The sequence below is a fragment of the Lissotriton helveticus genome, chromosome 10 (genome assembly GCF_964261635.1).
Source record: "Lissotriton helveticus chromosome 10, aLisHel1.1, whole genome shotgun sequence".
In the NCBI taxonomy this organism is placed as follows: domain Eukaryota; kingdom Metazoa; phylum Chordata; class Amphibia; order Caudata; family Salamandridae; genus Lissotriton; species Lissotriton helveticus.
This window is the reverse complement of record NC_136071.1, coordinates 1,061,236,502-1,061,250,079: the sequence shown is the minus strand read 5'-3', so window position 1 is coordinate 1,061,250,079 and position 13,578 is coordinate 1,061,236,502. Positions and strand designations below refer to the sequence as shown.

The following is a 13,578-nucleotide window of genomic DNA, read 5'->3' as shown; positions in this document are numbered from 1 at the left end:
GTAGATCATACTTGTTTTAATTTGCAGGGCCCCAAGTCCCCTATGTGTGGTCTTCTTACAAGGGTACTTCCCAAATAGAAGTATCCTAGTCTTCTCCTGGTTCACCAGGAGTTTGTTCTGTTGGTTATATCCGTGAAAAGCTTTTATGGCCTTCTGTAAGACAGTTCTTGTGTGGTTCATAATTACGATGTCGTCCACATACTGGAGTATTTGAAGCTGTGTATTCCCCAGTTTAAGGGGCAGTAGACTTAGCCCCTCCAGCGCTTTCCCCAGGTCAGCTGTGTACAGATTAAAAAGTATAGGGGCAAGTACGCACCCTTGTTTTAGGCCGTTATTAGTTGGTACCTTGGCGGTGACTAATGTTTGACTGATTTTAATGTGGACCCAGGTCCCCTGATATAGGGAAATTATGGCCTTGAGCAGCTGTTGGGGAATTCCCCAATAATGCAGTTTTTTACACAGCTTCCCATGATCGACCCTATCAAAAGCTGCACTATAGTTCACAAAGCAGCAGAAAAGTGGTAACTGAGATGTCTGGGTAGCGCGGTTAGAAAGGTGGCCCAGTACTAAGATGTTATCCGTGGTAGAGCTTTGGGACCTAAATCCTGCTTGAAAAAGGGGGAGAATGTTATTATCTGTTACCCAGGCTTCCAGTTCTTTCAAAGGTATTCTGGTGTATGCTTTAGCTTCAACATCAAATAAAGCAATAAGCCGGTAATATTCAGGTTTTGTACTGTCCCCTTTTTGTAAATTGGGGAAGTATTGAGCCTTTCCACAATGGGGGAACAGGAGAGGTGGCGAAGGTGTGCTTAAAAAGTGTTGTTAACTGTTCTGCCCAGAATCCCTGCGAGGCTTTAAACACAGATGCGGGAACTCCATTGGGTCCTGGAGCGCCATCTGACCTCATATTTTTGATCAGGGTAGTTACCTCTGCCACTGTGATATTGGAAGTTTTAATGACTTTATCTTTTATTGGAGATTGTTGATGGGAGTAAGTTTGAGTGATATCCTGTTGGGCTGAGTACAGCTGAGTTGCATGTTTAACCCACTCCAAGGCGGCCACTCCTTTTTCTTTCATCTGGCCGGTGTAGGTGAATTGCTTAATATATTTCCAAAGTTGGATGTGTCCCCTTTCTTTGAGGAAGGTAAACATTTTCACCCATTCTACCTCGATTTTCTTGGAGCGTATTTCCCAGACTTCCTTCCTGTGCGCTGCGTGGAGAGCTGTTATTTCCTGAGTTTGGGGTTTTCTGATGCCTTTCCTTCTTGCCTTCAAGGCCCTTGAAAGACTGCGTTTTGTATGAATTAGGTCTCTTGATTTAATACTTTGCGGAGGTCCCAGAGAGTGGGTATCCTGCACTTGGGTGCCTCCAATTTGTACCCCTAGGGCTGATTTTAATTCTAATAAGAGTGCTTCCCAGTGCACCTGAGGCGAGACTAGACTCATGACTATGGAATTTGATTCTTTGTGAGTTACCCACTCCAGGAGTTTGGGGCCAAGATAGATAGTACATTTTATTCTCCTCCGGACTTTGTAGCGTTCTTCGCCGGTTGAAACCCCTAGTGTTTCCATTTGTGTTGCAGATTCACAGTTTAGCTGCAGGGTTATCCTCAGTGGCATGTGATCGTTCTCATCCTTGTTGTCCACTTCAAAGTTGTTAAAGTATGGTACTAGATGGTCCGAGATGAAAATGTATTCTATTGTGGACTTATCCCTGAAGGTGGGGAGTGGGAGCCAGAGAGGATCCGCAGCTATTTTGATTATGTGAGCAGAGACCAGACTATGATTTAAGAAAAATCTGCTGCAGTGAGGCACCATCGATGTGCGGTAGAATATGCATTTTCGACTTCCCTAACTACTGAGTGTTCAAGTCACCAGCAATAACAGGGAGGTGTGAAACATAATTGTTTAGAGGCTGGTCCATTTTTGTTGTCAGTGTTTTTAGAATGTGTTTTTTTTTGCTAGGAGGCAGGGTTTACATATCAGTTGATTACCAAGAGACTAATTGGTTTATTGTTAATTTTCAGTCCGCTAACTAGGACTGCTTGCATGTCTGGGATGTTGGTTGCAATAAGAGTTGTCTCTAGTCTGCATGCTTGGGTTATGTAAATTGACAGCCCACCAGAAGCTCTCCCGAAGTTGTTGAGTTTTATAGCTGTGGTGTGTAATTCGTAGAAGCTGTGAAGAATGAATGGTTCGGTGGCCCAGGTCTCTTGCAGGCACAATATTTCATTTCCACTGAAGTAGTTACTCACTAAACTGTACTCAAGAAGTCTTTTTAAGCCGGCTACATTCCAGGAGATCATGGACAGCTGAATGTTCTAAAGGGAACATAGGTTCCCAGAATCCGGAAAGCACAAATGGGTGCCCTTTCGTTCAACTATCTGCCTGCGAAAGCCTGGAACTCTTTACCTGTTCCAGTGAAAGCAAGTTCGGTAGAACAAAACTTTCACAAACAATTAAAAACGTGGCTATTTAGGTTCTAGTTTCTGGCTTCTTTGTGCTGTAACTATCCTGCCTGCTCTCTCTTCTTTGGTCTGATTCTGCGCGGGGACACACTGTTGGCGTAACCAGGCGCTTTATAAATGGTATTTGATTGATTGATTGATGCAATGACACAATTAATTGACATTACACGTCACACACATAAAGTCAAACTAATATTTCATGTGTAGGGTACACTGAACACTGATCGTGACGATCTGCTCAGCCCAGAAATGGTAACTAACACTGCAGCTCACAATAAGGCTGTAGGCATGAAAAGCACACCCCAGGAAGAGTTACACTTTTTTTTTTTTAAATGTCCCTGTTTTTAGATCTTGCCTACGCAGCACTCATGCGCTGCATAAGGGACCTTTAGCCGTCACTCTGCTCATTTTCAAGCACACACATGTGCTTGTGACGGCATCCACCTTGCAGGAGCGCACAGGGGCGTGCCACAAGCACGAGTGCAGTGCTTAAAAATGAGTAGACTGCTAGCGCGCGTGCGCACACAACTCGCGGGTGCACTCCTCTGCCTCTCTCTCCCGTCCCTACTACTGCGGCCTGCACGCCTTTTTTTTTTACTTTCAGTGCGGGGCGCATGCCCTTGTTTCCCTTTTGGAACATCTAAATAAACAGTCCTGCTTATGTTTACCACCGGGAAGGCCAACAAGCTTCAGACCCCTTTAGTGTCCGCTTCTCACTGTTTGATTAATACTTCTGAAGTGTCTCACATTCCTACTACCGGATCAGTTGAGCTGTGCTATTTTAAGCTCCGACTCCTGTTAAACTCTATTTAGGCCATCTTGCTGCAGATGAGGCATCAAAACTGCAACCTTCCAAAGTGCTCAGTGCACCTTCTACTCGGTCGTCGCTGCTAATGGATCGAACTCGAGTGCTGCAGTTCATTGTTTCTGCGAGCTGAAACATCAGCTCACAATGCCACCGGCCAGGACACCTTTGCCTTCCACGGAAGCAATCGTTAGCCGTGGAGCATGACAGGAGCTCTACCTGCACACCGTCTTTTTCAAGGTCTTTGCCTATGTTTGCAAATCACAATTATCTGTATTATGCCAAAAGATAAGTCCACAGGTCCCAGGAAACCGGTGCACGGCGCACGTCATATGTTTTCACTAGTATTGCTTGTGCTATACTGGAGGTAGGCAGCGGAGGGTGACACGATTTTGGAGGGAATCTTGCATTGAAACTGCTGCATATAATGTACTTATGCCTTTAGCTTCAGTGAAAAAGAAAAGAAACCATCCGCGGTAAAGCCAATTGAGCTCACTTTACCAAAGCTTGTTTTTTACGGGTATTGATTTTGCTAATAAAGTGCTAGCACCACCAAAGGAAACAGTGGCAAAGCGCCATTTTGGAATGTTATTTTTAAAAAAACTTCCAAGATGACTGTTATGCTATGAGTAGGCTCAATGTGGCAGCCCTCTTTGAAGTATTGCAAATATTATTCAGTCACCCTGAATTGTTATTTTCTAAACTTCCAGGCGACTGACATTGCATTTCTAGGCAAAAGGGCAGCCAACTTGGCAGCATAGGAAGACGTCTAGCAACTAACTACAAATGGATTTGCTAATGGTTTTGCCAATGTTTCCAAAATTGCACTGCAAGCATTGGAAAGCCACCACCAGTGGCCTATCAACTTGGGATGGTATTTTCTAAACTACCAAGAATGCTGCCACTTTTCATCAACAGACAGACCACTGCTATGGTCTCTGCCAATACGATCACAATTTTACAAGTTCTGGCAAAAGGACAGCAGCAAGAAGAAGCTGGCAGACAAGGTTAGAGAGGAACGGAGCGGTAACAGACAATAAGCTGCAGCAGTACTTTGAGTCAGGGTGGAGGTAGCAAGTAGAACAAGCATTTACAATGCAATAGGTCTCGCATTTTAGAAACTTTGACCAATTGGATTTGTAAATGGCAATGCTTTTTATTATTGCAGGTTTTTTTAAACAAATAAATTAAAGGCATTGTCATTTACAATGCCAGTAGCTCAAAATCTCGCAATTGCGAGACCTATTGCATTGCAAATGCTTGGTTTTTTCAGCGGGTGTGTGGTGCAGAAGCAATAGGGTGAAACAAAAGGGGGTCGAAGTCGGGGTCACAGTAACAACACTGGAAGAAGGGACATGAAACAGATGTTGGGAGGTTCAGAAGAAACACAGGGAGGGCAGGGGGGCACGTAAACAACACAGTGGACTGTGGGCTGACAATGTAGCACTGAGAAGTACATGGGAGAGTGTAACAGGGACACGGCAAGGAGAAGCACACAAAGATTGGTAGAGGCATTAGGGTGGAGAGAAGTGAACAAGGGAGATGGCTTGAAAACACATGCAGTCTCTGTGAGTGCTTTCACAAACTTAAATGTGGTAAATTAAATGATGCCAAGTCCACTTAGTACTTAAGATCCTTTATTCAGGTTCCTTTCAGGTTAGACAGACAGGTTAAGATTGTAGGTAGAACAGAGAGAAACCCCACCAGGAGCTCGCTGTTGGTAGCTCAGCCTCAGATGACCAACTGCCACAATAGGTAATAGAGAGGCACAGTGAACTAGAGAGAGACCCTGGCATTCTATGATGTCATAGGAATAACAGTACTATCTAGCCAGAGAGGAACAGTGAGGAGAACATTTACCACACATCCTCTCTCTTTATGGAGTAATAGCAGAACAAAGGAATAATCAGCAACAATACCTAATATACCCCAAACAGCAAGGAAGTACACAAATTCGAAGAACTTAAAAGTAGTAGTGTACTACAAAAGATGACTTTGACATGAGGTATTATTAGGAGAAAAGAGAAAAGAACAAAGAATCAGCATTATGACATAATATGTCACATCCCCTTCCCTCAACAAAAGAGTAAGATTTTGCAACAAAACTAAGACTACCCTTAACTTTACCCTTGATGAAGATATGCCGACACTAGATGTATGATAAAAATACAACTCACAATCTCACCTAAATGAAGCCCTGGCCAGTAGCTACAAGCAGGTAGACTCAGACAAAACAAAGTGTACAAACAATCTCCACCATAGAACATATTACGGGCATGGACTACCCAAAAAAAAAAACACGTAACCTCTCTTGAAAAGGGTACACCGCAGAGTAAACAAAATATCTCTGGGAAAAGGGGCATGGACTAGCCATTAATACTTATAAAACATACTACGGGCATGGACTACCCAAAAAAAACCACATAACCTCCCCCGAGAAGGGTACACCGCAGAGTAAACAAAATATCTCTGGGAAGAGGGGCATGGACTAGCCATTAATACTTATAGAACATACTACTGGCATGGACTACCCTAAAAAACCACATAACCTCTCTTGAGAAGGGTACACCGCAGAGTAAACAAAATATCTCTGGAAAAAGGGGCATGGACTAGCCATAAATACTTATGGAACATACTATGGGAATGGACTACCCATCAACATCCCCAAACAACCAACATTGGGTATGGACTACCACAGACACCAACGTCCCTAGACGAGGGTACAGCGCATAGTAGAGACTATAACCCTGGGACAAGAGATGGTTATGGACTACCCACAAATACTAACATCCCCAGACTAGGGTACACCGCAGGATAAACACTATAACCCTGGGAAAAGGGCATGTGCCATTCGTAAATACTCATCAATGAGTAGGAGAACATATACTTTGTGAACTGGTATGGGCATGGACTACCCAAATGACACTACTTCTCCAATAACCGAACAACACCAAGCTTCAAATAGGATACACCATGAGATGCATCATAACCCAAATAAACAGATAATGACTCCTAAAGGAATGATACACTGTGAAGTTAACAGATGCATACTGGCCTTACATACACACGATAGAGCAAACATAGAAGAGACCTCTACATACTCAAACATCAAAGCAAACGAATATGCCTAGAACAGTATACAATCATCACAAACACTACTAAGTAAAGTACTTCATTACACAACATTAAATAATGTCTGCTCCGGTGAGCGACCTCTCACCAGGGTTCTGTGTAAGCTGCTCTCTGTTGACGCTCCTGAGCTCCCTGTAGTTCCCATGGACTTTCGTCAGATAAATAGTGTGTAGTCAAATCCATTGGTAAAATGTCTACGTCTCCGTTGCTCCACATTCCTTTCGAAAGAGGCATCATGGTGAAGAGAATGTAGCGATCTTAAATATACACAGGTGTGTATATCACCGAAAGAAGAAGTAAGCACCCGAAGCCTCATGTGGAGTGGTAGCTGTTACTATAGCGACACCAACAAACACAAGATGGCTGCCACGTTAGTCGTAGCAGCGTAAGGAGCGTGAGAGAGACGTGTCTCCTAAGGACGGCGTCACAGACGTGACAGAGAATGAAGAGAACTTCGCTTCACCAACTCCCCGTAGCATTCCAATGACGTCATCAGATGGACATCAGACAGGAAGAAGAGAAGATTGCAGCAGCCCAACCGTCACCCAACGGACATCAGGATACAGGACGGTGAGTGAAGGAGCATAGCAGGGCAATACTTGGGAGATAGACGCTGAGGTTGTCCAGGCTTACTTACATTCAGCGCTCATCGAACAGACTCTCCCTCCAGACTTATGTATACATCGCATTGTTCACGAAGGCAATTGAGTGTACGCAGGTGAAATTGATCAACACGTCTTGCTCTTCACCAAGGCTTCAGGTTTCTCCCGACAGAGCCGTGACATGCACACACAGCGCAGTCTCAAGCAGATTCGGGACAGCTGGAGAAACTCCCCAAACATGTCATACTGTCCGGACGGTGGGAGGCACGAAGGCTCAGGCTGAAGCGGCGCTGTATCTATGCGCTGGTGAAATGTTCATAGTATTTGTCTCTGGTGCAGTCAAATGAGCACTTAACATAAATTGCCAGTTTCTGCCAACGCTTGACTCTTCCCAGACTGTACGAAGGCTAGACTCAATAAAACATACTTCAGGCCTCAGGGAAGGGTAGTGCTGGAAGACTTTCAGCTGACAGAAGCAAGGTGACAGCAGGCATAATAATACAAAGGCTCAGGTTGTAGGCTGAAGACTAGACTAGACTTAAACAAGAATTAAGGTAAAGATATGCGCCCAGGGTGTAGGCTGTCCAGGTGGCACAGGACACTGGTGGGGTCAGCTGGGCGTTACCTTTTGTGTAGATTTGTTTTTCATTAAGTCCTTATTTCCTTTCTTTAGTTTCTTTTGTTGAAGTAGCTTCTTTATCGCAGACGCAGGTTCATCCTCAAGAAATCGTTGCCAAGTTGTGGTAAATTAAATGATGCCAAGTCCACTTAGTACTTAAGATCCTTTATTCAGGTTCCTTTCAGGTTAGACAGACAGGTTAAGATTGTAGGTAGAACAGAGAGAAACCCCACCAGGAGCTCGCTGTTGGTAGCTCAGCCTCAGATGACCAACTGCCACAATAGGTAATAGAGAGGCACAGTGAACTAGAGAGAGACCCTGGCATTCTATGATGTCATAGGAATAACAGTACTATCTAGCCAGAGAGGAACAGTGAGAAGAACATTTACCACATTAAACAAGCATTGGCATAGCCAATAGGTCTTGCCTTTGGGACCTTATAAGTGTTTAACCATGCAGCAGTTGATGGTGTTGCACCAAGGATATTGTGCTGGATAACTAAACACTTATAAGGTCCCAAAGGCGAGACCTATTGGCTATGCCAATGCTTGTTTTAATTTATTTTTTTACTTTGTTGTGCACAATGCACTTTGACGGCAATAATTGTAAGTGTAACCAGCCACGAGTGTTTGTTTATGCCCAGGCGTAAGACTTTTTCTACCGATGACCTGCCATTGGTTAATTTGAGAGAGGAACACACTAGGTTGAAGTGGGTACATTGTATTCTATAAGCAGCTGTCAGTAGATTACAGTCCAACAAAATAGCTACAGTCAAAATATTTTGTTCTTTTTAACAAGTGTCTGGCCCCACACACACTGACCCCCAGTCACATTGTATTCTGGCTCACAATGACCATATTACTTATGCACTTTGAACGCCGAATAACCAAAATATGTAATCTAACATTACGAGATTAAAAGTTTAAATTTAATTATCTGATCTGATCACGGATTGTACAAGAGGACCCATACACTCACACCTAGTTTCAAGCTTTTAGCGCCTGGAAGAATCCTTCAAGATACTTTCTCATACCTCATACGTGACAGCACAGGGTGAGCTCTAGTTTGCGGTTGCCAGGCAACTCATTTAACGTAACACGCTCATGACGTATTATCGATTGGTGGCCATCATGGAACAGGAGATTGGTTTAGAGGACGAACACGGTATGCACGTTTTAAAATGCTAATAACAGAGTCTCCGAAACAGAGTCGTACCAATATGAAAGCGTGGCTGTCTTCCTCGTTTAAAAGAAGGAACGGAGTTTAAAATTGTCCGATTTGAGCAGTAGGCAAGAGCCAAGCGTTAGTGTTAAAAGGATTCCATTGCCACTTTTATTAAATGAAAAATTCTATTATAGCTAGAAAAAAAATATTACTTTTTTTTAGTATATCATCCTTAACTATAATGTTTACAGGAGTTGCTGATAAATCCGTACTTACCCATACTTTTGTCTGAATTAAAAATGAACTACGTCTGATGTACAACAGAACGTTTTAAAATGGCCGACAGATTAGTACAAACGAGAGGCTTTTTTTTTTGTCCCTTTTCTATCGCGCTGTTCATGTCTGATTTCTGGGCAAACTTTGTTAACCGCAATGACGTAATCTTTCCGCGCCTTATGTTGTGAATCTGAGTACAAGAGCTTGCTGAAGGGAAAGAAGGAAGAATGGCCGCAGAGGTAGGGTAACACTCGTCCTGGAGTTACCTGGACAGTCCCGGTTTTCTTTGCACTATCCCGGTACTTTTCTTAGATGTCGGTTGATGCTGGAGTAGGTTTTGGCTAAGCGGCAAGCAGTGAATCGTCTCGGTATATGTTATCTTGCTACGAGCTAATGAAGCCCTCTTCTTCTCCTCCTCCTTTCCTTTCTCATCTCTAGGAATTTCGTACCTTTTTGTATGACATATCCCTAGGGGCATGTATGCTGGACCTACAAGCACCCTCAGTCAATCCTTTTATTTTTGTTATATGCTGTAGATTGGGACCAAGGTGCATGTTGAGGCTGACTCATGTGGAAACCAAGGTCCGGTGCACCAAGTTGAGCGGAACCTGGTCAAGGATTTTACCTTCAGACTTTGTCTGCAAAATGGAAGAATGTATTTTCATCTTATGTCCATGTAGTCAAACAGACATTCACCCTACTGAGGTTTGGCGTTCACTTCTTTTTCCTGGGGCAGGAGGAAGCAGAGCCAGTCTTTCAAAGCTCCTCTAAGATTACAGCAAGCCGAGTCCAATCATCTTCTGATCTTGGGCAGGTCCAGAAAGTGTTCCAGGAAGTGTTCCTTAGGGTGCCACACTGAGGGTTGGCAGGAGCTGGTTAGGGTTGGGGTGTGACTCCATGATCCTCCCTAACCAATGGGGTAAAAAAAAGTCCCAGGGGTAACCCTGCCCTATTTTTCATCAGTTCCTGTTTGCCCTACTGCAGATAGTCCCACAATATACCTTTCTCCTAAAATCCAAGATGGAAAAATCCTTTCTTCCTTGTGCAGAGCACTCAGAAGTGTATCCATGAGAATGAGTATCATCCTCCTTTATGGTCACTCAAAACAGGTTCTGAGGGCAGCTTCCCTACCAACGGGTGTGGATGCAGCCTGGCTGTGCCAACAAAGGTTTGCCTTCCTCAAGTCTCACCTTACATTTACTTGTGATTTGGCAGACACGTTTCAAGTTAATTAAGATTCTGGGTCCACACTTTCTGTCTACTTGTAAGGATTAGAAAAACTCCTCCACACACCCAGTTTGTTTCTTCTCTGAGAGCAGGTTTCACTCCTCATTAGGCTCCAGCACCGGCAGACCAGCTGTCAGTAGACTAATTGCCTTCTAGAGGCTCAGGCAGGTAACAGATAACCTTCTAGAAGGAATATTTTCTATAACACTTATTAAACATTTATTTTTAAAGATTTTGCCATTACATTGTATTTTTAATAAATTATTAAAACTAGCACTTCATTGATTTTTGTCAATGTTTCCTGTCGAAAGTAAAAGATTAAAGTTTGAATCTGTACTTTGACTTTTTCTAGGATTCTGCTACAGCCCTTCCTAGTGTAAATAGCTTTTGTAGCTAGTCACTCAAGGAACATGCCAACTTTAATTTAGTACGTGTTCAAATATCAGGGACCCTACCTTGTGGGCAGAAAGGTGTACCTAGGGGTGACTTATTTAAAATCAGGGTTTCCTGAAATTGAAAAAATGATTATTTTGACAGTTTTGAACAGCAGGTTTTAAGTGGCTTAGTCCAGATACACAGGGTAGACATGAGGCTATCTTGTACAGGCCAACACTGTGGATGGCACCCTATATGATACAGTCCGCAGGTGTCAGTTTACGTCCATGGACTGGGCAAATTTTCTACTCCATATATGTGGGACTTTCAAGCAAGTTAAATATGCTGTTCAGGAATGAACCCATTTAACCAAGTTTAAAGGAGGAACTAGGGCACCTTACTCCTGCTTAGCACGGGTAAAGTTCACAAAGATCTAATGCAAGCAAAAATAGGTTCTAAAGAAAGGCAAAAAAATCTCATGTGATCATGCATGTTAAAAAGGCATCTGACTACATGCTTGTTAAGATTGGAATTCAAGATGAAACAGGTAACCTAAGTAGAGAGGCCTTGTTCCGAGCCCAGATGATAAATTGCAAGAGGAGATGGAGAGTTTGTTTAAGATTTTATGAGACCCTGTAGTTGATTGGGTGTTCAGTCTCACTAGAGAGGTCTTCAGGCTCCTTTGAAACAGAGCAAAAATAAGAGACCGGTTCAGGGAGACGACTTTGAATGCCATTTGCTGGAATGTGAGCTTTTACATTTAAAGTCTTTACTGTGGAGTAGGCTGAAGTTAAGGAATATTTCGATTTTAATGTAGATGTAAAACTAACTGGTTAAAAATGTTAGGGGAACTATAGGTTTTTAATCATTTGTAGCTTAATATATTTTTAAAGGCCTACAATTAATTAATGAGCGTTATCCTTTTGATTATAACATTTAGATGTAGATTTTTTTTCTTGTTTTTTCGACATTGGAGCCCTAGCCCATTGAGCGAATAGGGCACTGGTGCCTCTAAATTATAAGCTAAATGTGCCCAGTGTGTTTAAAGGTGAAGCACCAGGGATAAAGGGTACTTTTTTTTACGAAGCTGGAGGAGGCCAAAAACATTCTCTCACAGTTCAAGGTTAGATAGTGATATAAATGAGTTATGATAGATTGTCAAGTCTGGCAGGAATGTGAAGTTCAGGAGAAATGGCATCCAGAAAAAGGCGAAATATACGGTCTGACCTTACAGAATAGATACATTTGCTACAAATTGTCTAATTTGATTTATTTCTTTTATCACCGACAATCTTTGAATATAAGCCTGTTTTAAAAAATGCTTCAATTTGCACATTTTCTTTTTGCTTCTACATGAGACCAGAGAAGCAATTTTGATGTATCCAACTGACACCTGAAAGCCCTTTTCCAGTAAATCATATATTGCCCATTATATTTTTTTGTCATTCTCAGAGAAAATCAGCACTAATAAAGGACTGAAACATGGTTGCGTACTTGACACTTACTCGTTAATCTGTACATGGCAGACTTTGAAAGTATCTAGTAGGCCCAAGAATTTGCCCACCCTGCCTGATAAAAAGGAAAATACAAATTGTCCTTTGTAAATGCTGGCTTCTGATTCAGTATTAGGCAGACCCTCCAGCTTTTTGCGATTCACGAAAAAATTGCGAAATCAGCTGAGAAGCACGATGGCCGCGATATGTACTATTTCGGTCGCGAAAAAGGTGTCCCACCTGCAATAAAAAAAAATGGTAGCTGTTTTCATCTCGTCCTTGCAGAGGGTGAACCACGAGCATTTTAAACACTCCCTTTTTTTCCTGAAAACCTCTGAGCCCCGCGCCGCCACACCAGTAGTGACCGCTCAGTGCAAGATCAGACGTGTTTGTTGTTCATTTACATCAGACCACCAAGCCCTGGCAATGCCGTTCTTCGGAGCGATTTGTTTTCCGCAAAAGATGTGTTAGGCCTCCTTGGACGGACTGCATGTACTTCAGGCCGCTGCTCAGGTAGGCATGGCAATTTAAAAACTGCCACCGCTTGTCACTAACAGCTACTCTCCCACTCCCCTACTCCTCACCCAGACCCGCCCGACTGCTTCTAGAGGTTTCACTGCACAATTTAACTTCGGGGTGGGCAAGCAGATGCTCGAAGCAGTGTAATGACCTGATTGATGGCATTATCTCTCACAATATTTAATAGATTTTTCAGGGCCATTTTCAAAAGCGGTTACACTCTCTCTCAGGTTAATGGGTATTAAAGGGGAGGGTGTGTGGCTTAATGACCTGAGCTGACGAATTTGGAATGTCAGGTTCGAATCTCGGCATCAAGCGACACCCTGTGATTCTGGACCAATCACTCAATTTCGCTGTGTCTTAAAGATACACCAGCAAAAAAAGCTGGTGCTCATGTAAAGCGCTATGGGTCGAGTTTGAGTTAGATAAACTTTAAAACAAAAAACTGAAAGGTCTGTCTGGATTGTTGCTTACTTTGAGATAAACAGGGACAGCCAGGGGTTTAGCTGTCAACAGTGCAACAGGTGCAGTAGCACAGGGACCCAGATCTGTGATGTTCCCTTTGCACCTCAGTTATGGCTGATTTTTCACTGTTTACCACAGGTTGTGGGCTCCTATTTTCCTTATATTTATTAGGGTCTATGACAACTTTGCAGCACCACTGGGGAAAGACTTGAGATGTTAGTACCGACACATCTCAAATCTGGAAGTCCTTATGAACAACCATAAAAATAAAAATCGCGAGGTTTGAACTGGAAAAGAAAACTGTTTAAAATAGTAATAGTTTAAAGATTAGCAATAATTTACGAACTGGTCATCTGGCATTGCTGAGGAATTCTGATACTACCCGGGATCCTAGCTGAGATTCTAAGACACAGCGTAGGTCACACTAACAAA

At 42.9% G+C, this 13,578-nt stretch overlaps 2 protein-coding genes across 5 annotated transcripts in view; one reads left to right on the top strand and one right to left on the bottom strand.

Moving 5' to 3' along the window:
* Nucleotides 1-8,720, bottom strand: part of LRRC72 (leucine rich repeat containing 72) — a 167,115-nt gene extending 158,395 nt beyond the window's left edge. Inside the window, exon 1 of one of the 4 annotated variants that reach the window (XM_078663772.1) lies at nucleotides 8,661-8,720. Coding sequence is in view for 2 of the 4 variants with exons in the window: in XM_078663771.1 (XP_078519897.1) it covers nucleotides 6,495-6,551 (57 nt within the window). In the remaining 2 variants the exon portion in view is untranslated. Of the gene's footprint in view, nucleotides 1-6,494; nucleotides 7,977-8,571 lie in introns of those variants that run through there. The other 3 variants (XM_078663773.1, XM_078663771.1, XM_078663770.1) reach the window with 3 other exon arrangements.
* Nucleotides 8,721-9,191: 471 nt separating this feature from the next.
* Nucleotides 9,192-13,578, top strand: part of SYF2 (SYF2 pre-mRNA splicing factor) — a 247,762-nt gene continuing 243,375 nt past the window's right edge. Inside the window, exon 1 of the mRNA XM_078663769.1 lies at nucleotides 9,192-9,306. Coding sequence (XP_078519895.1) covers nucleotides 9,295-9,306 — 12 coding nt within the window. The 5' untranslated portion in view covers nucleotides 9,192-9,294. The remainder of the gene's footprint in view (nucleotides 9,307-13,578) is intronic.